Source organism: Callospermophilus lateralis, chromosome 2 (assembly GCF_048772815.1).
Source record: "Callospermophilus lateralis isolate mCalLat2 chromosome 2, mCalLat2.hap1, whole genome shotgun sequence".
NCBI lineage: Eukaryota > Metazoa > Chordata > Mammalia > Rodentia > Sciuridae > Callospermophilus > Callospermophilus lateralis.
This window is the reverse complement of record NC_135306.1, coordinates 104270303-104295761: the sequence shown is the minus strand read 5'-3', so window position 1 is coordinate 104295761 and position 25459 is coordinate 104270303. Positions and strand designations below refer to the sequence as shown.

General features: G+C 35.7%; 1 protein-coding gene across 1 annotated transcript; it reads left to right on the top strand.

Annotated features, from left to right (window-relative positions):
- Nucleotides 1-8482: 8482 nt before the first annotated feature.
- Nucleotides 8483-9415, top strand: LOC143391090 (olfactory receptor 8B3-like). Its single transcript, XM_076843654.1, has one exon. The coding sequence runs from the start codon at nucleotides 8483-8485 to the stop codon at nucleotides 9413-9415; it is 933 nt and encodes a 310-aa protein (XP_076699769.1).
- The last annotated feature ends 16044 nt before the right edge of the window (nucleotides 9416-25459 follow it).

The window sequence follows — 25459 nt, the reverse complement described above, 5'->3', positions numbered from 1 at the left end:
TTAGGTCATTTTTTAATTCACAGATCAGTTTAGTTATGAATCTTCTGAACTCCTTCTCTGACATTTCATTAACTTCACTGTTCATGGGTTTTTAAATTTAGTATCCTGGTTTGTTTGGGGCACTTTCCTTTCTTGTTTTTTTTTTTTTTTTTCATGTTGTCTATATATCTCTCTTTCTTGCAGTGTGGATCCTGGTCCTGGTCCATTGGAAGCCGGTGAGAGCAGATCTGGTCTGGGCCTGATCCCCTGTGGTATTCTGCTACTCAAAAGGAGCGGTCCCCTGATGGAGGCTGTGCTCTGATGGGTGTCTACCTGTGGCAGAACGGACCAGGGCCTACTATGAGCCTGGATCCCATGCATGCAGGTGTGGGCAGATCTGGGCTGGGCCTGCCCTCCTGCTGTAGTCTGCTGGTTGGAAGGGCCAGTCCAGTGCTAGAGGCTGGGCTTTGGTGGGGATGTGGTGGTGGGAAAGACATGGGCCTACTGTGAGCTTGTGTCCCACGCAGGCTGGGGTGGGCAGATCTGGGCTGCTGAGCCTGCCCTTTCTTGGTAGTCTGATGGTCGAAAGTGCGGTCCTGTGCTGGAGGCTGTGATCTGGCAGGTGTCTGCAGGTGGTGGAATGGAAGGAGCCTAGTGTGAGGTATGATATTCTTGCAATGCCCAACTGTAGGCTAATGTAAGTATTCTGAGCACATTAGGCAGGTGTTAGGCCAAACTAGGATCCTAGAGTAGTTTTGATTTGCATTTCTCTAATTGCAAGAGATGATGTACACTTTTTCATATATTTGCTAATTGATTGTATATCATCTGCTGAGTAGTGTCTGTTCAGGTTCTTGGCCCATTTATTGATTGGGTTATTTGTACTTTTGGTGCTTAGCTTTTTGAGTTCTTTATATACCCTAGAGATTAGTGCTCTATCTGATGTGTGAGGGGTAAATATTTGCTCCCAAGATGTAGGCTCTCTATTCACCTCACAGATTGTTTCTTTTACTGAGAAGAAACTTTTTAGTTTGAGTCCATTCCATTTATTGATTCTTTATTTTAATTATTGTTCCACAGGAGTCTTATAAAGGAAGTTGGGGCCTAATCACATGTGATGGAATTAGGGCCTACTGTTTCTTCTATTACTTGCAGGGTCTCTAATTTTATTTCTAGGTCCTTAATCCATTTTGTATTGAGTTTTGTGCATGGTGAGAGATAGGGGTTTAATTACATTTTGTTGCATATGGATTTCCAGTTTTCCCAGTTCCATTTGTTGAAGAGGCTATCTTTTCTCCAATGCATGTTCATGGCATAATTGTCTTATATAAGATAATTATAATTTTGTGGATTAGTCTCTGTGTCCTCTATTCTGTATCATTGGTCTACCAGTCTGTTTTGGTGCCAATACCATGCTGTTTCTGTTACTATTGCTCTGTAGTATAGTTTAAGGTCTGGTGTAGTGATGCCACCTGCTTCACTCTTCCTGTTAAGGATTGCTTTAGTTATTCTGTGTTTCTTATTTTTCCAGATGTATTTAATTATTGCTTTATTATTCTATGAAAAATATCATTGGGATTTTAATTAGAATTGCATTAAATCTGTATAGTGCTTTGGTAGTATGGTAATTTTGATAATAGTATTTCTGCCTATCCAAGAGCAAGGTAGATCTTTCCATCTTCTAAGATCTTCTGTGATTTGTTCCTTTAGGATTCTGTAATTTTCATTATATAGATCTTTCACCTCTTTCGTTAATTGATTCCCAAGTATTTTATTTTTTTAAGGCTATTGTAAATGAGTTAGTTTTCCTTGTTTCCATTTCTGAGGCTTTGTCACTGATATACAGAAATGCATTTGATTAATGGGTGTTGATTTTATATCCTTCTAGTTTCTGAATTCTTTTACTAGTTCTAGAAGTTTTCTGGTGGACCTTTTAGGGTCTTCTAGGTATAGAATCATATCATCAGCAAATAGTGCCAATTTGCGTTCTTCTTTTCCTATGTACATCCCTTTAATTTCTTTCATCTGTCTAATTGCTCTGGCCAGTGTTTCAAGAACTATGTTAAATAGAAGTGGTGAAAGACGGAATCCTTATCTTGTTCCAGTTTTTAGAGGGAATGCGTTCAATTTTTCTCCATTTAGAATGATATTGGCCTGGGGGTTAGCATAGATAGCCTTTATGTTGTTGAGGTACTTTCCTGTTATCCCTAATTTTTCTAGTGTTTTGAACATAAAGGGGTGCTGTATTTTGTCAAATGCTTTTTCTGCATCTATTGAGATGATCATATGATTCTTTAAGTCTATTGATGTGATGAATTACATTTATTGATTTTCATGTGTTGAATCAACCTTGCATTCCTGGGATGAACCCTACTTGATCATGGTGCACAATCTTTTTGATATGTTTTTGTATTTGATTTGCCAGAATTTTAATGAGAATTTTTGCATCTATGTTCATTGTAGATATTGGTCTGAAGTTTTCTTTTATTCATGTGTCTTTGCCAGGTTTTGGAATCAGAGTGATATTGGCCTTAGAAAATGAGTTTGGAAGTTCTGCCTTCTATTTCCTGAAATAAATTGAAGAGTATTGATATTAGTTCTTCTTTAAAGGTCTTGTAAAACTCGGCTGTGTAGCTGTCCAGTCCTGGGCTTTTCTTGATTGGTAGACTTTTGATGGCATCTGTTATTTCATCACTTGAAATTGATCTGTTTTGATTGTGCATACCCTCTTGATTCAATTTGGGCAAATTATATGATTCTAGAAATTTGTCGATGCCTTCCATATTTCTTACTTTATTGGAGTACAAGTTTTCTAATTATCTTCTGTATTTCTGTAGTGTCTCTTGTGATATCTCCTTTTTCATCATGTATATTAGTGATTTGAGTCTTCTCTCTCCTTCTCTTCATTAGCATTGCTAAGGGCCTGTCAATTTTATTTATTTTTTCAAAGAACCAACCTTTTGTTCCATCAATTTTTTTCAATTGCTTCTTTTGTTTCAGTATCATTGTTTTCAGCTCTGATTTTAATTATTTCCTGTCTTCTGCTGTTTTTGGTGTTGATTTGTTCTTATTTTTCTAGTTCTTTGAGATGTAGTATTAAGTCAGTTATTTGTTGACTTTTTCTTCTTTTAAGGAATGAACTCCATGTGATGAACTTGCCTTTTGGAACTGCTTTCATACTGTTCCAGAGATTTTGATATATTGTATCTCTGTTCTCATTCATCTCTAAAATTTTTAATCTTCTCCTTGATGTCTTCTGTAACCCATTGTTCATTCAGTAGCATATTATTAATTTCCCCAGGTGTAGGAGTAGATTTTATTTATTATTTTATCAATGGTTTCTAATTTCATTCCATTATGATCTGATAGAATGCAGGGTAGTATGTCTACTTTTTGTTTTTTTAAAGAGAGAGAGAGAGAATTTTTAATATTTATTTCTTTTAGCGTTTGGCAGACACAACATCTTTTTTTGTATGTGGTGCTGAGGATAGTACCTGGGCTGCACACATGCCAGGCAAGTGCACTACCGCTTGAGCCACATCCCCAGCCCAGTATGTCTACTTTTTTATATTTGTTAAGAGTTGTTTTGTGGTATAGTATATGGTCTATTTTAGAGAAGATATTTGGTATATATGTTCTATGTGCTGCTGAGAAAAAAGTATATTCTCTCAATTAAGAATGGAATATTCTATATATGTCAGTTAAGTCTAAGTTATTGATTTTATTATTGATTTCTATAGTTTCTTTATTCAGCTTTTGTTTGGACGATCTATCTAATGATGAGAGAGGTGTGTTAAAGTCACCCAACATTATTATGTTGTGGTCTATTTGACTCTTGAACTTGAGAAGAGTTTGTTTGATGAACATAGATACTCCATTGTTTGGAGTATGTATATTTATAATTGTTACGTCTTGTTGGTGTATGCTTCCTTTGAGCAGTATGTAGTGTCTTTCTTTATCCTTTTTGATTTATTTAGATTGAAGTTTGCTTTGTTTGATGTGAGGATGGAAACTCCTGCTTGTTTTTGCAGTCCATGTGAGTGGTATAATTTTTCCCAACCCTTCACCGTCAGTCTGTGAATGTCTGTTCCTATGAGATGAGTCTCTTGGAGGCAGCATATTGTTGGGTCTTTTTTTTTCTGATTCAGTCTGCTAGTCTATATCTTTTGATTGGTGACTTTAGGCCATTAAAATTCAGGGTTATTATTGAGACATGATTTGTATTTCCAAACATTTTTGTTTATTTTTGGTATTTAATATGACTTGGTTTCTCAACTGATTAGATTTTCCTTTAGTGTAATCCCTCCCTCTGTTGATTTTCATCATTGTTTTTTATTTCATCTTTGTGGAATAATTTACTGAGGATGCTCTGTAGTGCAGGCTTTCTAGTTGCAAATTCTTTTAACATTTGTTTATTGTGGAAAGTTTTTATTTTATCATCAAATCTAAGGCTTAGTTTCGCTGGGTATACAATTCTTGGTTGGCATTCATTTTCTTTCAGAGCTTGGTGTATGTTGTTCCATGATCTCCTGGTTCTGAGTGTCTGAGTTGAAAAATCTGATGAGATACTAACTGGTTTCCCCCTGTATGTGATCTGATTCCTATCTTTTACAGCTTTTAAGATTCTATTCTTATTCTGTATGCTAGGAATCTTCATTATAATGTGCCTTGGTGTAAATCCATTGTAGTTTTTTACATTTGTTGTCCTGTAAACCTCTTATACATGGTTTTCCAATTCATTCTTCATGTTTGGGACATTTTATGGAATTATTTCATTGAAGAGATTGTGCATTCCTTTGGTTTGAAACTCTGTGCTTTCCTCTATTCCAATAAGTTTTAGATTTGGTCTTTTGATGCTACCTCATAATTCTTGGATATACTGTCCATGATTTCTTACTATCTTCACTGTGTGATCAACATAATTTTCCAGACTGTATACTTTATCTTCATTATCTGATGTTCTTTCTTCCAAGTGATCTAGTCTGTTGGTTATGCTTTGTATCAAGATTTTTATTTGGTTTATTGTATCCTTCAATTCAAAAATTTCTGACTTTTTTTTTGCAAAGTCTCTCTCTCTTTCATGAAATAATCTGTTGCTGCCTGTATTTGCTCTATCATCTCCTTCTTGGAGTGATCAATTTTTTGCCTGTGTTTGCTCACTTAGGTTATTCTTTAATTCACAGATCAGTTTAGTTATGAATCTTCTGAACTCTTTCTCTGACATTTCATTAATTTCACTGTCCATGGGTTTTTAAATTTAGTATCCTGGTTTGTTTGGGGCACTTTCCTTTTTTTTTTTTTTTTTCTTTTTTTCATGTTGTCTATATGTCTTTCTTGCAGTGTGGATCCTGGATCTGATCCATTGGAAGCCGGTGAGAGCAGATCTGGTCTGGGCCTGATCCCCTGTGTTAGTCTGCTAGTCAAAAGGAGCGGTCCCCTGCTGGAGGCTGTGCTCTGACAGGTGTCTGTCTGTGGCAGAACGGACCAGGGCCTACTATGAGCCCGGATCCCATGCATGCAGGTGTGGGCAGATCTGGGCTGGCCTGCCCTTCTGCTGGTTTGAAGGGCCAGTCCAGTGCTAGAGGCTGGGCTGTGGTGGGGTGTCTACTGGTGGTGGGAAAGACTTCAGCCTAATGTGAGCTTGTGTCCCACGCAGGCTGGTGTGAGCAGATCTGGGCTGCTGAGCCTGCCCTTTCTTGGTACTCTGATGGTCAGAAGGCTGGTCCCGTGTTGGAGGCTGTGATCTGGCAGGTGTCTGCAGGTGGTGGAATGGAAGGAGCCTAGTGTGAGGTATGATATTCTTGCAATGCCCAACAGTAGGCTAATGTAAGTATTCTGAGCACATTAGGCAGGTGTTCGGCCAAACTATGATGTTTGGCAGGTATGTGTACTAGCCAGTATTTTTGACTTAGGATATTTTAAATGTATGAGAAATTTATCTAGATGTAGCCCTTTAATTATTCCAGGAGCATCTGTATCCACAGCTTCCATTTGACTACTTTTAGATGCAGCATTTTATTTTACCCATTTTTAACCTAATTATCATAATAATCTAAACAAAGAGATTCTGTTTTTACCATCCAAAACAAAAATGAAACTGTGGCACAAATAAGTTAAGTAACTTTTCCAAAGTCTGACATTTAGGAAGTACAGGGGTAGGATTCAAACACAGACACTCTAATTGTTTATCATGGGACTTTTCATGAGCAATTTGAATTGCTGGCCTCATTTCTGAACTGTCACATTTAAGAACTCAGCAGAATACTCTGGTAGTAATTCCAGTAAGTGGGCTGGGGGTGTAGTTGAGTGGTACAGTGCTGGAGAAGCATGTGTGAGGCCCTGGGTTCAATTCCTGGTAAACCTGAACCCGTGCACCCACAAAGAAGACAAAAAGAAAAGAAATAAATTTTCATTAGGCATTGAAAGCTTAAAATTTTAGTAGCAATGTAACGCAATAATATTTATTTTGCAGCTATTTCTGGAGAGATAACCCTGAAGTAAACTCCTACAATCCTTGAAAACTTTCTGAAACTTCTTTAAAAATAAGTAAGGTAGCCTGGGGGTAGATTCCGCAGAACATTTACATTGAAGATGTGGGAACAAACAGAGCAAGAACCAAAACAGTAGATTTCTCTTGAGAGATCAAGGTGCTGGGAAGATGGAAATTTTAATTTGGCTCTACCATGGGATATGTTCAGTACCTAAGGAGAAGGAAAAATCCGAGTAAAACATTGAGTCCCTAAGGAACCAAAGGAGTATCATTATTTAATTCCCTCACTTCCTATTTACACCTAAAATTTGTTCCCTAGGAAGAAAGTAAGCTTCTATCCTGCTTATAGTCAGAGCACAGTCTCATTGAGTGCCAGATATAATAATAAGGAGGGTGTTTACATTTCTTTGATGATTCACAGGACCTAGACTTATTATTATAAATTATGACTAGCAGTTCAGAATGATTTCCAGGGAATATGAGAAATTCAGTCTAATACCACTCTTCCAAGAGCAGAGGGATAAATAACAATGATGAGGAAGCACCAAGGTTTTCTCTCCTGTGGAAAATGAGTGGTTGGTTGGTTTGTTTGTTTGTTTTTTTTTTTGTGTGTGTGTGTTGGGGTCATCATACTGGGGATTGAGCTCAGGGGCACTCAACCACTGAGCCACATGGCCATCCCTATTTTATATTTTATTTAGAGACAGATCTCTCTGAGTTGTTTAGTGCCTCTCTTTTTGCTGAGGCTGGCTTTGAACTTGTGATCCTCCTACCTCAGTCTTCAGAGCCGCTGGGATTGCAGGAGTGCACGACCACGCCTGGCCTGGAAGGTAAGTTTTTAAGTGTATGTATATCAAAGTTTTATTTTCATTTAACCCTTTGAGATATCATTAACATATAAAATTGCATCTCCATGGTATACAACTTGATATTTTGACATACATACACATTATGAAATAACTCCAACAGTGATCACCTCTACCCTTTGTGTGTGTTTTGTGCATGTGTATCCATATAGTGAGAACATAATTTTAAGTGCCATCCTGTTAGTAAATATCACATATACGGTGCATTATTATTAACTGTTGTTAACATGTTGTGCATTAGATCTCCAGAGCTTAAGCATTTTGCATAACTGAGCCTATGTAACCATTGGCCAGTATCATATTTTCCCTCTCCTTAGCCTATGGCCACCAGCATTCTATATGAATACAAATATTTATATTTCTTATTCAGATGAAATCATGCACTGTTTCTCTTTCAGTGTTTTTTTTTCATTTTTAGCAGAATGTTCTCACATTTTGTGATGAAGACCAGGGATCTAAGACACATCATTTTCTTTCCATTTTGTGCAATCCTAAGACTCAAGTGAAACTGGTAGAGGAAACTCTTTGAAAAGGGAACAGAGAATGTTCGAGAATTAATGGACACCAAAGTTGTGCATTAATCATTAATTTCCTTCTCTGTGGTCAGATATCTCATTATTCTAGATTAATGGTCTTTTGTGACATGGGGCAATAACTTAACCATTCCTAGACTCATGTTTTGTTTTAGATTAGAAAGAACATTCATGATTGCAAACCCACTAGAGTGTAATCTGCATTGAAGGTCAGCACCAGGTTGCTAAGATATTTGCCTCCAAATTTGCTAGTGATGTGAGGCTCAAGAAAAAGGGGGAAATACGAGATAAGAGGACAATTCACTCTGATGCAGCTTTCTTCTTTTTTATTCCTAGGTTTTTCTGAAAGTCATGTGAGTGTATGCTAGCACCAGTCTTACTTATGTAGGCTAAGTGTGTGATGTTCTGTATTTAGTTTTAAGATTCTAATAAGAATTTTATATTAGTATACTGGCAACACAAAAGGCAGATTATATGGATTCAGGTTGATTAGTTTCAGATATTTCTGGTGCAAACCTCAGTGGTGGGAGAAGATGTTCTTGGGAGAATTGGGTTGTCTTTTATTGTAACTCTTTTATTTTTCTCCTTGTGTCCACAGATTCTTTTGGAAAAGAATGGCTCCTGAAAATACCTCTTTTGTGACAGAGTTTATACTGGTGGGGTTAACAGATTGGCCTATTCTCCAAGTCCCCCTGCTCATCCTATTTCTAGTAATATATATGGTCACTGTGTTGGGAAATCTGGGTTTGATAACTCTAATTGTCCTGAACTCACATCTTCACACCCCCATGTACTTTTTCCTCTTTAACTTGTCCTTTGTAGACTTCTCTTACTCTTCCGTGTTTACACCCAAAATGCTGGTGAACTTCATTTCAAAGAAGAATGTTATCTCCTACACAGGTTGTATGACCCAGCTTTTCTTTTATTGTTTTTTTATTATTTCTGAGTGCTACGTGCTGACATCAATGGCCTATGATCGCTACGTGGCCATCTGCAATCCACTTTTGTACAACATAGCCATGTCCCCTAAGGTATGCTCCAACCTTATGCTTGGTTCATACTTGATGGCACTTTCTGGTGCCATGGCCCACACTGGATGCATGCTGAGACTGACCTTCTGTGATGCAAACATCGTAAACCACTATTTCTGCGATGCCCTCCCTTTGCTCCAGCTCTCCTGCACCAGCACCTATGCCAATGAGCTGGTTATATTTATTGTGGTGGGCATCAACGTTGTTGTGCCCAGTCTCACCATCTTTATCTCTTATGGCTTCATCCTCCACAGCATACTGCAAATAAGCTCCACTCAGGGCAGGTCCAAAGCCTTCAGCACCTGCAGTTCCCACATAATTGCTGTTTCTCTGTTCTTTGGATCATGTGCATTTATGTATCTGAAACCATCCTCTGCTGGGTCAATGAATGAGAATAAAATATCTTCAGTCTTTTATACTAATGTGGTTCCCATGGTGAACCCTTTGATCTACAGCTTGAGGAACAAAGATGTTAAAGTTGCCCTGAGAAAAATCCTGAGCAGGAAAATGTTTTGATCAGAAACAGCACCTCCCTGTATATGCAGTTGCAACACAGATAGATTGTCTGAGTTTACTTGAAATGTTTTTAGTGACATCTTTCTTATATTTCTTTTTTACCATGGGGGAGGGAAATTTGATATGCATTTCTCAATGTTTTGTAGTAGTTTTCTTTGTTCCCTCACCATTTACAGTTTCTCCTCTCACCATTTTGCCTCTTTAAGACTAATATTAAGAAAGAAATTTCTTTTTTTTTAAATTGTCATCTGCAATCCACTTTTGTACAACACAGACATGTCCCCTAAAGTGTGCTCTAAAGAATAGACTTTATTCTAAGAAATGGTGAATGGTTCTGCACATGACTAAATAATTCAATGCCACATTGATATTATGCCCTGGGCTGGAGAATTCTTGTTTGCTACTCTAATGAAGCAACAGTCCTATAATGTTTCTACTCTAGGTTTTAATCTTCCAGTGGGGGATATATATATATATATATATATATATATATATATATATATATATATATATATATATAATCTTTCAAATCCAAGTGTTTCACAGATACAGATGTTCATAGACCAAATATCATTTGCAACCACTGTGCAGCTGTAGACACTGTGCATTAAACACTTTTATAAGAGATGTTATATTTCCCTTGTATGGTTTAACTAACACATATTATATTATCCATATATATTTATTTTATGGTTAGAATACTGAAGTTCAAAGAGGATAATGCTTTGCTTAAAGTCCTATGGCTCCTTAAAGATAAAGCCTTGAATAAAATCTTAGTAACATGATTTCAAATTTATTGCTCCTTTTAAAATATTTTTGCGATGCCCTCCGTTTTCTCCTTTGGCTTTTCTATCTTATTTTCTTAGTTTTATTTCACTAAACATGAGATATGAGAAAGAAATTCCACTCTGAAAGCTGACTGTGCTTTGTTCTACAATGAGACAGGTTTTTGTATTATTATTACTATTATTACTGTTGTTACTTTTGTTTAGAAGATCAATTTCGTGGTTCTTTTAGTTTGGAAGAGGAGTCTTTGGGGGGGCAGTGTAGATGTGAGATGATTAGCTGAAGTCAGGAACAGACTTTTCTTATTTCTTTTTTGAAAAAAAAATTAAAAATTTTAGGGTCTTTTAATTGAGAGAATAGGAATAAAGTAGAACTATAAGATCAGAACCCAAAGAGAAAATATGACCAGTAAATAAGAGATCTATGCATGGAACATGATCAATGAAAGTTTAAACATCAGTTAAGCTTGCATTTGTAATCTGTTTGGTAATTATTCTTCATTTTTAATAAAGTCTTGGTAAAAGTTCTGAACCATAATCACCTTATGTTAATAGTGTTTGGGGAAATGAAAATCACTGTATATTTTTGGGTTGTCAGGAAGGGAGTACAACTTCAGGATACAAAATTGTGAATTGTAATTGAAATTCAAGTACGGAAGAAGGAATTTAGAAAGTAAAATAACAGGAAATGAAAGCTACTGCTTTCTCTTTTCCAGAAGACCCTAGAAACATGATGATAATAGGATTCCCATGGATTGGAGACAGGTTTATGTCATTTGACATTGAGGAATTTACCCCCAGAAGCCAGGAGTACCTTGAAACAACTAAACCACTTCTTTTTATATTGACTTTCATAGACTATTCCTGTATAGAATTTAAGGCGTGAAAACCCCATATTCCAGCTGGTAGAGCCATAGAATTCAGTATTTACCTTTGGTGAATAAAACAAATGTGACAATGTCTTTTTGAGGGTAGGACAATGGATAATTTTCCTTTTGAGTAAACAGGCAAAAAGATGACTATGCTGAAAATTCTTAACCTGTTATACAAATTTCAATATTTTCTAAGATAACTGTAATAATATATATTATTTTCTCATTTTTTCTATTATCTGTGCACTGTCTACTTATTGAAAATTTATCATAAGTTGTTGACTATTTGTTTTTAGATGTATCACATTGCTAAAATTGTTTTAAAATATAAATACAATTTTACTTTATTACTTTTCTGATGTACAAAATTACAAAAACATTCTGTATGGAATGTTTTCTATTTTTATTATAAATTCTAATGATATTATTAATATAATTTTTTTTTAGATTTTTGTCACAAGAATGACAATGGAGTAGTAATTCTCCATATACTCTGCAAATTGTATCCCAATATTACATCATATTGTCATTTTCCCTTTCCTTTTTTAATTGGTGTACATTAGTTACACAGAACAGTGACTTTCATTGTGGCATATTCATGCATACAAATAACATAATTTGATCAGTTTTACTTCTCACTACGTCCCATTACCATCCCTTCATCTCTCTCCCCAACTTCCTTCCTCTGTTCTCAGAGTCTCTGTTGTACTTTCATGATGTCCTTTTTTTTCCTTTTAGTTTCCAACTATGAGAGTAAAACTTGTCTGAGTCTGACATATTGTGCTTAACCTGCTGCTGTTAGCTCCATAATTTTCCTGCAAAATATAATTTTATTTTTTATGGCTGAATAAAACTCCCTTGTGCATATATACTGTCTCTTCTTTATCCATTCTTCTGTTGATGGACACCTAGTCTGATTCCATAACTACTGTGAATTGTGTGTTGTGATAAATATCAGAATACCTGCGTCTTTAAAGTATACTGATTTAATTCTTTCAGATAAAAACTGAAGAGTGGTAGAGGTGGATTATATGATAGGTCTATTTTTAGGTTTTGATGAAACTCCACCCTGATTTCCATTGTGGAAATCGCCTTTGTTACAGAGGCAGAGCCTGCTGCAACACTGAGATAACCTTGGTGATCCTTGGTTACCAGTTCTTGTAATTATGCCAAAAAAGTTTTCAGACATGTTGTTCAAATAGTCATGGCTAAAATGGAAAAAAAAGGACACTGTTAATAGAGAAAGCATGATCTTTAAGAGGAGAAGTATGGTATGCCTCTATCTGTCCGGTTTTATTGGAGGTACCAGGGAAGTTTCCAGAGAGCACTGCCCAGGTCCACCTCTTGATTTTCAACTGTCAACAGGACTGCATCAGACTTCCAATTCCCCACTATGCATGGTAAAGTACAGGTTATTTTGGCTCATGCTGACTGGTTCTAATTGGAACTTGTTCTTACAGATTTTATGATTAGGGATAATAAATAAGTGAAAATTGATGAATGGGAGGTATTAAATCCAAAAATGGAAACATCTGACTTCAACAATTTCTGCTAGAAGACTGTGAATTTATAGAAGACTATTGTGGAGCATGGAGTGGACACTCATCCCCTGCTCCTGATGTTTCCTTCCATGTGGAGGACATTAGTGCCATCACCTGGCTGTGCTCTTCTCCCTACATGACTGGGGATAGCTTTCCCTTCTCCTTTCTCTTGTATAATGGTGGCTGCCTATGGGAAGCAAGTTCTCTGCCACTATAGGGAGTGGTGAGCCTGTTGAGCAGATCAAAAACTGTTAATCACATAGTAGGAAACATTAGAAAATCCACTTTTAAGTTATGTTTGTGTCTTTATCACAAAATTCATGTATTAAAGTGTGACATTTTGTCTCTGATTTACCTTATTTCTCACTGTATAAGGACTCAGAAGAGACTGGTATTCTGTATTATGTTGTTCATAACTATTAGAGACTGAAAAAATGTTTAAAATAATTCTAGCTACAAAAGAATGTAATGAGACACTAATGATATCAAAACACCATAAAATGACATAAAGATTTTAATTAGAATGAAATAGAATGTCTGGAAGGAAATATGTAATCCTTGAAATTAAAAAGTAAATAGATAAAGTACATTGACAGAGTTGGAGAGATAATAGGTAGAAAATTGATCTGAGTAAATTATAAAATGTTCAGCAAAGATGAAATGAGACAATAAGGAAGAGAATCTAAATGACACAAAAGACAGATATAGGTACAGAAACTCCAGAAAGAGATAATCCAGGAGAAGCGTTATCTGCATACACAATGGCAAAGACATATTCAGAATTTTTTAAAATTGAAATCTTACAGAACAAATAAACTCAAATGAACACATAGAAATATTCTAGAAATGTTTTAATATCTGTAATGAAAATAGCAAGAGAATAGGAGTGGGAGAGCAGCAGGGAGTGAGGGAGGGAGAAAGAGAGAGACAGGGAGGGAGAGAGGGAGGGAGGAAGAGAGAGCATATCTAATTATATATAAAGGAAAAAAAATAGTGATCTCAAGTTTTTAGCAGTAAATACAGAGTACACAGGCAATGAAATAATACATTTTAAATGACAAGGGAAAAAACTCTTGTCAATTTAAATTCTGTATTTAGTCGTTTATGTATTTCATAAATGATGGTGAAATAAGACAATTTCAGGTGAAAATAGAGCATTTCAATTATTGTATTCTCACTGAAATTACAGTCAACCGAAATGCTTTAGTATTAAGAATACAGAGTTGGAATAAAGGGATGAGACCAAATACCATTGTGTGGGGAGAAATTGTTCAACATGTTGGTTGATTTAAACAGACATTTACTATAAACAAACCAAATGACAATAATAACTACATTAAGAGCATTTACGATAAGGTATCATTAACTTACCAAACAATAACACGCAAAATGGGATAAGGTTAGAGCTAAAATAGTTTATGATTTTTTAAGTCTTTGAGAAGAGAGGTTATGTATTCTGACTACTTTAGACATTGTTAATTCAAGGACACATGCTCAAATTTTAGATTGTCCTCTAAGATAGTGGGAAATATGTAATTTTCAAATGAGAAAAGAAGGAACAGGAAGAAAAATTTTACAAATGTAGCAGAAAAATGTATAATAAATAGAAGAAACAAATAATAGCAGAAATCAATTTAAATATGTAAGTAACATTAGCAAATGCAAATGAGACAACTCCATTATTTAAAAGAGAGGGGCTTTCAGTTGGGGGTCAAAAGGCTCAACTCCCAACCCTTATGTCAGTACAGCCATGCTATTCAGAGGGAACAACTATAAAATTGAAGGACAAATACAAATTGAAAATAAATAAGTAAAACTGAAATACCAGGAATAAAGCTACCAACACAAACTGCTATAACTAAATTAATACAAAGATAAAATGACTTTAATTATGACTAGCAGAGATAAAAAGCCACTTCAAAATCATAAAAATAATAGCATTTAATAGCTTCAAACCTGCATTTACTTACTGTAGGTATTACACCATTGACAATGCTTTCAAAAATGAAATCCATGTGTTTTTTTTAATATATTTTTTAGTTGTGAGTGGACCTCTTTTTTATGTCTTGTGCTGAAAATCAAGCCCATGTTATTTTTAAGAACACATAGAATACAAAGTTTACTTATGAACTAGTCCTTACATTCTGTCTCAATAAATACAAACCTGAATATGAAGACCACTTTCTCTAATTACCATGCATTATTATTAAAATACAAAGTTCTCCACCCTTCTAGATTTAAAATTTAATTATGAATTTTCTGAACTCCTTCTCTGACATTTCATCAACTTCGCCGTCCATGGGTTCTGTTATTATAGTATTATATAGTACTGTATCCTGGTTTGTTTGAGGCAGTTTCCTCCCTTGTTTTTTCATGTTGTCTATGTGTCTTCCTTTCTTGCAGTGTGGATCTGAGATATTACAGTTTTTTCCCTATATTCTTGTAGTCCTTTTGCAGATTGTCTGTACCTCACTGTGATGTTGGGCTTCCAGACCCTGCTGGTGTCCCTCAATGCATGTTACTGCATCTAAAGTTGGTGGTGGCAATAGCCGAGGTAACTCGAGATAATAGTTGAGGTGCCCCAAGATGGAAGCAATGTCTTACAGAGATGGGGCTGCAAGGTGGGCCTCACACTCCCTTTGGGATGCCTGCTTCTAGGCCCTGTCTGCTGTCAAAAAGTTTCAGGTTACTGCATGGGGAAGCTATTTTACAGGGCAATATTTTACAGGGCAAAAAACAAATTCAAAATGAAATAAGAATATATTTAAAACTGAATAAACATCATAGGGTGTTAACATATACTAAAACTTATAAGAAATCGCTACAGTAGGAGTCACAGGGAAACTTTGTCCTATAATCAATTTTATTTTAAGATAAGATAAAATATTTTGAAATTAATGTGCTAAGGATTGAGAGCAAATAGCACAGTAAACTCGAACAGTAATAATGCTTTAATTATAAAATATTATTAATACTAGTGTATTAATTATAAGTACTTCCAGAAAGAATAACATAATAAGAAATGAGAAAACAGTAACTACAAATTAAAAAGCTGGCTATGTAGATGATTAAAGAGATAGAAAAAAATCTGTAAAAATCAATTGAATAAAAGAGAAAATCCCCAAAACTTTAGAATGGAAAATGGGCACACAATTCAGAGAGTCAGATACAGAAAAATACATCCTGAACATACAATGTATTTGAGAAATTTGATTAAATAAAAATCTTTTTGAAAAACTACTATTTATCAAATCTTGATTTTTAAAATCTTCTGAACAAAACTATAATAAAGAAATATAATCAGGAGTTCAAAATTCCTATTCCCTCTAAAAATTCTTGAGGTAGTATATAAATTCTAATGAAACTGAAAATTAGCCCAATTTATGTGAACATTTTTATGGAGTAGAAACGGTTCTCTTCAATTGTTAAGAAAGCACTTATAAAAGCTGGTGATGGTGGCACAGTAGTGTAATCCCAGCTGCTCAGGCGGGAGGATTTTGAGTTTGAGACCAGCCTGGGCAAGTTGACTATTTATTCAATAATAAATAAATGAATAAATAAAAAGAGCATTTGTATCTCAACAAACAAGGAAGCATAAAAAAGGTATATTAATATGGCAGTATAACATACTTGGAAGGGTCATCACATTAATATGCTACAGAAATATGTAACTTTTCTGATATCACACCAGATAATACCTTTATAATGTAACTATCTAGTATAATCTAAGATCACATATTAAAAAGTAGGACTTTAAACAGGTAGCCTAAACTAGTTGAGATATCAAATTCATGTTTTCCGGAAAAGGATATTTTTATTAATTTGTTACAGTAATAACTGTAGTTAAGACCCTAGGTTGCCTTATGGATTTCATAACAGAAAACAGTTGGGCTATTAAATAAGAAAAGCTCAGGAGCTTTCCAGATATCAAATTTCTTGGGGCTGCCTGAGATAAACTACAGTAGAGATCCAGATGAAAAGTTTTGATAGGAAGTATGTTTGAAGAACAAAATATACTTTTTTTATTGATTCTCTCTGAGATCTATCCCTTGGGTGAGTAACTGTTTTTAAGATTATATGGAGCTCTAGTTAGATTTTTTTTTAGCTGTATATTGCACAGGGAGACAAATCTTAGGAGATTTTTGTATACCTTTGGGAAACAATAATATATTTCTAAGCACAATGCAACATTTACAAATAATATATGATTTCATTTTTATGGTAAATTTTGTAAAATAAATGGGTGTCAATTTCTCAGAAGGTTGTACAAATCCTATATGTTTTTGAATTTGTTCTTTTTAAATGCTATGTTTAAATATTTCTTCAAGATATTGCATCAAACTTGATATATACAAGCTATTACAATTTTTTTACTTTGACTCATTTTATTCTCAAAAATAAGTCATATATGAGGAGTTTTATACGTGAGGATATTAAATCACAGGTATTATCATTTTTCTAAAGTTTCATAACTGGTGAATAGCAAAGTCAAAGTTTAATTCTGGCTATTCTTGATATACAGTGGTATTAAGATTTGTACTGTGAATACTATGATATTGTATTCATTAATTTTTTGAGATTGTATTCACTTATTTTTTGAGACTCCAAAAGAAGCATTGCAGGAAAGATCAACCATACTTAAAATTTTTCACTGGAAAAGGGTAATACTTATTTTCTGTTCACATGTACCCTGGATGATTTAATATCCCGGATTGATCTCCCTTTATCTGCATTTCAGTGTCAGTATTCTTTTCAGAACCACTAATGAGTGAAGCAAATCTTGCAAAGCTGAGTGTTCTAATGTCCTGCTGTCCTAAAACTGCTACATTAAGGTACCTATAAGTTCTTGCTTCTGTAGATGGCTTTTCCTACTTCAACCATGTCCCATCAGAGACCCAATTGATAAGTGGGTCACAGCCTTGAGTTGTAACTGGGCTCTTAACCATCACTGTCAACACTGAAGACATTCTTGGCATTATTTTAGATGTGGAAGGTCCACAAGGCTGGTTAGGATGACAGCATTCAATAACCCCACGCTCCTGTTGTTCCCAATGCTTTTCAGAGCAGTTTACTGCCATAGTTGTTCCTGACAACAGAAACAGCTCCTTCTTAAATCTAAATCATTATGTCATGCTATTCGTGGTCTACAAAATGCTCCCAAATCTTGATAATTTTTCAAATGTCACTGTAGGAACCCCAGGGATCTTTTGATCTCTGTGTTTCTTGAAACCTAACCAATGTTTTGTTTTCTAATTGAAAGGCTGTCCTCTGCTCCATGATAGCTGGGACTAAAACTGCTTCTTCCTCTGCTTTCCCATCATGTCCCTGGCTGAGGCTATTTGCTGTTTTGGGAAGCCTTGGAGTCACTTGGAGAGCAAAATCAGAAACCATTTTATAAATGTAAAAAATATATGTTAGGAAGAGTTGCATAGTGATTTAAAATTTGCAGAGGTCAGGCTGGGCTTTATGTAGCTGAGGAGCAGAGTGCTTGCCTAGCATGTGTGAGGCACTGGGTATGATCCTTAGCACCCACAAAAATTGAACAAATAAAAAAAGGCATGCTGTCCATCTACAAGTATAAGAAAAGCCATGCAGAGGTCTATACAGACTTTGTCTTCATAACTATTGGTCCTACCATAAGGAAATACTGCCAGGAAATGACCTGCCCTGTCACACAGACTCTATGACAAGGAGTGCAGTTCTGCTTTCAGCCCACTCTTCTGCCTCCAAACAAGAAGGTTTTCTATCTATATCATTAGTCATAGGGGACAGGAGTTAAGATTTGAATGAGCAAAGGTTTCATTCTGATTAAAGTTATTTAGATGCTTTATAACATTTGTTTGAGATAAGTTAATAAAATTGAATATGACGTTTCCATTGTATTTGAATCCAATGAAGAATTGGACCTCATTCTCTACCCAGAACACTGAACTTCATGAATTCCATCTCTTGGCTGAAAGACTAACTTTATCAGTGTCCAAAGGGATCATTGTAGTGTTTCAAATTCTGATGTCTAGCCAATTTTAATCTTGTCTCTTGAATGAAATTACATCACAAAAATGAGAATACTTCAATTTCTTCAATAACTTTATATTCTGTAGCCCTCAAAAGACTAGTTTAGCTACATTTTTTTATTAAACTCCATCTTTTCAGTGCAAAAGTAACAGATTAATACCTATTCTAGATAATCATATGTTTAAAAAGTGAGTGTTTTAAATGAAGTATTGTCATAAATTTATCTATGTTAAATGAAATAGTGAATAAATATCAATTTTTAAAACTTTTATCTTTATTTTAATTATTCACACATATAGTAATATGCCTGTATATAACTTGTATCATTTATTCACTGAAAATGGGTGACTTGTAAGCTCCTGGTGACCTGCATGGACTCTTACATTATTTAATGACTGATGGTACAACCAACCAGCTACTTTTCTTGGATATGGATTTATGTTTCTCAAGGGTTGGAGCAGGCAATTTTCTGTCTTACAATATGGTTAAATTGTAAAGCTTTAAAGGCAGTAGAATTGTATGTCACCAAACATGAAATAAGATTTGGAAGAGAAACAAAAGAGTACCTTATTAGACAAGGTCACATCACCTAGGGTCACCAGTCCTGCAGGAGAGTATATCACTCATGCAAATGGTAGTTGTTTATTTTCACTTTCATTTGATGTAATAGTATCTCATTTTCAGTAAAATCTCACATATGTAAATACTTTACATTTGCTCATCTACAAAGTGAATTACTGAATTACTTTGGAAATTTAATTATTGTATTTCATGCTACACTGAAATTTGAGTTGAAAATATTGAAAATAAATAGATGCTCTTTTGATGGTGATTCAAGACAATAATTTTTATGCACATGACCTATTTTGTGTATTTTTCTCCACATGACCAGACTTTGGAGTTTTAGAGAGCTTTGCAGTTTGGGGACTCTTTTTTTTATTGTTACTAGTTTTCAAATGATTTTTCAGGAGGCTGTTTAAACTGCTTGGCTTGCTACTTTTACCTTTGATTAACAGCTTTCTCAGCTTTCTCTTTCAGATTTGGTGACTTTCTTTTGGTTTCTTCAGGTATGTTAAAATTATTTCTTAAAACAATGATATGGGGGGGTGCTGGGGATGTGGCTCAAGCGGTAGCGCGCTCGCCTGGCATGCGTGCGGCCCGGGTTCGATCCTCAGCACCACATACAGACAAAGATGTTGTGTCCGCCAAATACTAAAAAATAAATATTAAAATTCTCTCTCTCTCTCCCTCTCTCTCACTCTTTCTTAAAAAAAAAGAAAACAATGATATGGGGCTGGGGTTGTGGCTCAGCAGTAGAGCACTTGCCTAGCATGTGTGAGACCCTAGGTTCGATCCTCAGCACTACATAAAAATAAATAAAATAAAGGTATTGTGTTCAACTACAACTAAAAAAATGAATTAAATAAAAACAATGATATAGCACTAATATCTGGTACGTGAGCTGGTTTGTGAATGAACTTTAAAAAGACAATATTGTGATACTTAGAATGGCTTCTTTAAGGTGTAACTTACATATATTGAGTTCATAATATTGGGATTTAAAATCACTTGATAAATATCTATAGATAGTGAAATATTGCTGCCCATCAGTTGTTTTCCTCAATCCAGTAGGCTCTGTCAAAACATAAACTGATAGATTTTGTTTACTTTGACAGATCAGCAATTTTAGTCTTAAAAATTCAGAAAGAACATCTCTTCAGTTTCAGAGAGATAGGTCCTCTGTGGTTCTGACCTCTGGACAAAACTTCCCAGTGGAAAAGATTTTTATACTAATTGGAATTGTAAAAGGAAATTTAATCAGTGCTGTGTAAGTCTATCAAAAATCATGGAGACCACTAAATGGATCGGAACCTAAACTCCCCCATTTCTGTCTCTTCTAGCTTTCATACTATGTTGGCTTCTTTGTGAGTAACAAAAATATTGTGTCTGTCTGATTCTTATAGTTCATTGAACAACTTCAGAGCATACTCCTGAAGATGGTCCAGTTTCCTTGGTATTATCAATGGGGCTGTCTGGAGTTGTGCCTTGGCAACTCTGATTTTCTTTCTCTTAAAGTATGAGCTCATTTCCTGAATTCAGACACATGGCTCTTTTCTCATACATTCTTGGAAAAAACACCCCATCTAGTTCAGTCTTTAAATCAGCACATATATTGATTATCCTTAACATGTTGTGGAAGGTTTATAGAGAACATATGTTGCAGCAAATTTTTAAATCTTTTGTTAGAAAGGTCACTGAGTATTTGACTTTGAATAAAGGACAGGACAGAAGATGTAGGAAGGGAAATGGCAATGTGTTGATGGTTTAGGTGTTCACCTAAAAGTTAGCTCGACTTCTTTGCTGTTTCTTGGACAGAAATATCTAAATTCTAATGTAAGCATGGCCTTTGGGACCACAATTTGGGCAGTCAAATCCACACTAAAAGGAACAAGTGTCTTGGCCCATTCAGGTTTTTCCTTCAGAAATCAGACATGAGAGAATGAGGGTTGGAAGTGATTAGAGCCATTTCCATATGTTCTTTTCTGTACTTCATAGACATCTGTATGTTTCATAGTCTCTAGTTTTACAAATTGTTAATTATGCTGATTCATGGAGTTGGGCTGGGAACTGAAATGGGCATTTCTCACATGGTCACAGGTAGATCTGAAGCCATCAGGTCACAAGGTCTGAAGGTTCTATTGGCATATGCTGAGATAAAGAGGGTAAGAGTTCATACTTTCTTGGTATGAACAAAAGACTAGTTTGGTCTGGAAACGTTTCTGCTTTTTCTCAAAGTGTAGTAGTTGGAAGCTTAAACCTAGCAACAAAATGAAAGGACATTGACTTCAAGAGGAGCTTTCAGCATGGTTGGGTTTGGGTGGAGCCATGGTTCGGTGTTATAGTTAGTCTCTGTCCTCAAGCTTTTAAGAGGTCCTTGGAAAGGATGAAGTCATGAGACACCTGAGGTTGTCAGGAAGGCAAAACATCAAAACCAGCATGAAATTTTGCTTTGGAAATCAGAAACTTAATATCACCTTTTTCTCTTATCTCTTCCTACAGAGAATATTTTGTAAGAAATGGCTACTTCAAATCATTCTTCAGGGACTGATTTTCTCCTGGAACAGTTAACAAAGTGACCCAAGCGTCAGTTGCAACTCTTCCTCCTGTTTCTTAGAATGTATGTGGTCACAGTGGTGTGGAACCTGGGCATGATCCTCTTAATTGCCCTCAGTTCTCGGCTTCACTCTTCATGCTTCACTCAGCTTCTTCTCTCTCAGTCATTTGTCCTCTTTCATCTCTGCTACTCTTGTGTCATTACCCCTAAGATGCTGGTGAACTTTGTGTCAGAGAGGAACATCATCTCCTTTCCGCAGTGCATGACTCAGCTTTATGTGCTCCTTTCTTTGGCCATTGCAAAAGGTTCTAATAGTCATGGCATATGATGGTTATGTTGCTATCTGTAGCCCACTGCTTTATATAATTGTCATATCCCACAAGCTCTGCTCCACTCATGATGGCTGTGGTGTACTCTCTGTGGTATACTCCCTATACTCCAGCTCTGTATCAATTGTTTATTATTGTAGGAGTTAACACCTTAACCCCTACACTGGCCATCCTCATCTCTTATACTCTCATCCTCTCAAGCAACCTCCATATTCACTCCACTGAGGGCCAGTCCAAAGTCTTCAGCACTTGTAGCTTCCATCTCATGGCTATGGGCATCTTGTTTGGGTCTATAACATTCCTGTATTTCAAGCCTCCTTCCAGCAGTGCTATGGACCAGGAGAAGGTATCCTCTGTTTTCTGCATCACAGTGATTTTCATGCTGAACCCCCTGATCTATAGTCTGAGAAAGAAGGATGTGAAGAACGCACTGAGAAGGGTGGTTGTGGGGACATAGTTGTCCTGATAAGTAGGCGATCAAAAAAAAAAATTAACAAGGTGATAAGTTGTCAGAGGATCTTTGAAATTTCTGTCTTGCAAAGAGAAAACTCATCATCATTTGCAAAATTCATATTCTAAGCTTGAGAATAATTGAGACTTTTGTGGAGATTATAAAATAACAGTTTTCTGATATGCTTCAGAGAAATAAGGGTTGGCAGATGGAAAGCAAGCAAACATTATAAATTTTATCATTATGGAAACAATATTTTTATGCCTGTTAGAAACTAGAGATGTTAGTTATATGGGATGGAGGGTCTGAGTGTTGGGACAAGAATGTGCATAAGTGACTTTATATGCATCTTCATTAATATTTCAGTTTCTGTGGACATCAACATACTTTCCACATATTGTGTTTTATCCAGTGTAAAGAGATATTGTACAAAAGTATCTGGTTTAGTTCACTTGAGAAACTCCTTGGCCTTAATGCTCTCATTTCTTAAAAGAAATATTAATTTATATCTCCTTTCCTTTTCAGTGTAAACATAGTTTGATGAAATTGTCAAGCTGCAGAGTACAGGACATAAGTTAAACACTATAAGTACTCCAAGACACCAGTCCAGAGATCAACTGAAAATGTAAAATATTCTTCCTTGTAAGTGAAGAATTTATTCCAGTGGTCTAATTTCAGTTTTTCACAAAGACAAGTATGGCTAAAGATGACCTTTCAATTTTTACTGCTCTGTTCTTTCCCCATCTCTCACACTTCTGTCCTATCACCATGTGTGTTTAGGATGAGATCCCAGGCTGCCTCCAGTCTCAGCTTTTCAATCTCTCTATTTACACACAACTTCAACCTAGGGCTGTGTGATGAGTGGGAAAGCTCTTCTTTGTAATAAAATATGACAAATGATTGTAACTAGTTTCATATGGTGGTTGTAACAAATTTCCATCAAGTATAGTGGCTTAAAAAAATGGATATTTATTCTACAGTTCTAGAGGTTAGAAGCCCAAAAGTTCTTTTATTTTATATTATTTTTATTGGTTGTTCAAAACATTACATAGCTCTTGACATATCATATTTCATACTTTAGATTCAAGTGGGTTATGAACTCCCATTTTTACCCGGTATACAGATTGCAGAATCACATCAGTTAAACATCCACATTTTTACATAATGCCATATTAGTAACTGATCTATTCTGCTACCTTTCCTATCCTCTACTATCCCCCTCCCTCCCCTCCCATCTTCTCTCTCTATCCCATCTTCTTTAATTTAATTCTCTCCCTTGTTTTTTTTCCCCTTTCCCCTCAAACCTCTTATATGTAATTTTGTATAACAATGAGGGTCTCCTTCCATTTCCATGCAATTTCCCTTTTCTCTCCCTTTCCCTCCCACCTCATGTCTCTGTTTAATGTTAATCTTTTCCTCATGCTCTTCCTCCCTGATCTGTTCTTAGTTGCTCTCATTATATCAAAGAAGACATTTGGCATTTGTTCTTTAGGGATTGGCTAGCTTCACTTAGCATAATCTGCTCTAATGCCATCTATTTCCCTGCAAATTCCATGATTTTGTCATTTTCTTAGTGCTGCGTAATACTCCATTGTGTATAAATGCCACATTTTTTTTTTATCCATTCATCTATTGAAGGGCATGTAGGTTGGTTCCACAGTCTAGCTATTGTGAATTGTGCTGCTATGAACATCGATGTGGCAGTATCCCTGTAGTACGCTCTTTTAAGGTCTTCAGGGAATAATTCGAGAAGGGCAATAGCTGGGTCAAATGGTGGTTCCATTCCCAGCTTTCCCAGGAATCTCCATATTGCTTTCCAAATTGGCCGCACCAATTTGCAGTCCCACCAACAATGTACAAGAGTACCCTTTTCCCCACATCCTCGCCAGCACTTGTTGTTTGAATTCATAATGGCTGCCAATCTTACTGGAGTGAGATGGTATCTTAGGGTGGTTTTGATTTGCATTTCTCTGACTGCTAGAGATGGTGAGCATTTTTTCATGTTCTTGTTGATTGATTGTATGTCCTCCTCTGAGAAGTGTATGTTCAGGTCTTTGACCCATTTGTTGATTGGGTTATTTGTTTTCTTATTGTTTAATTTTTTGAGTTCTTTGTATACTCTGGATATTAGGGCTCTCTCTGTAGTGTGAGGAGTAAAAATTTGTTCCCAGGATGTAGGCTTCCTATTTACCTATCTTATTGTTTCTCTTGCTGAGAAAAAACTTTTTAGTTTAAGTAAGTCCCATTTGTTGATTCTAGTTATTAACTCTTGTGCTATGGGTGTCCTATTAAGGAATTTGGAGCCCGACCCCTCAGTATGTAGATTGGAGCCAACATTTTCTTCTATCAGTCACAGAGTCTCTAATTTGATATCAAGCTCTTTGATCCATTTTGAGTTAACTTTTGTGCATGGCGAGAGAAAGGGATTGTTTCATTTTATTGCATATGGATTTCCAGTTTTCCCAGCACCATTTGTTGAAGATGCTATCCTTCCTCCATTGCATGCTTTTAGCCCCTTTATTAAATATAAGAAAGTTATATTTTGTGGATTGGTCTCTGTGTCCTCTATTCTGTACCATTGGTCCACCCGCCTGTTTTGGTACCAGTACCATGCTGTTTTTGTTACTATTGCTCTGTAATATAGTTTGAAATCTGGTATCGTTATACTGCCTGATTCACACTTCCTGCTTAGAATTGCTTTTGCTATTCTGGTTCTTTTGTTTTTCCATATGAATTTCATGATTGCTTTATCTATTTCTACAAGAAATGCCATTGGGATTTTGATTGGCATTGCATTAAACCTATAGAGAACTTTGGGTAATATCACCATTTTGATGATGTTAGTTCTGCCTACCCATGAACAGGGTATATTTCTCCATCTTCTAAGGTCTTCTTCTATTTCTCTCTTTAGGGTTCTGTAGTTTTCATTTTATAAA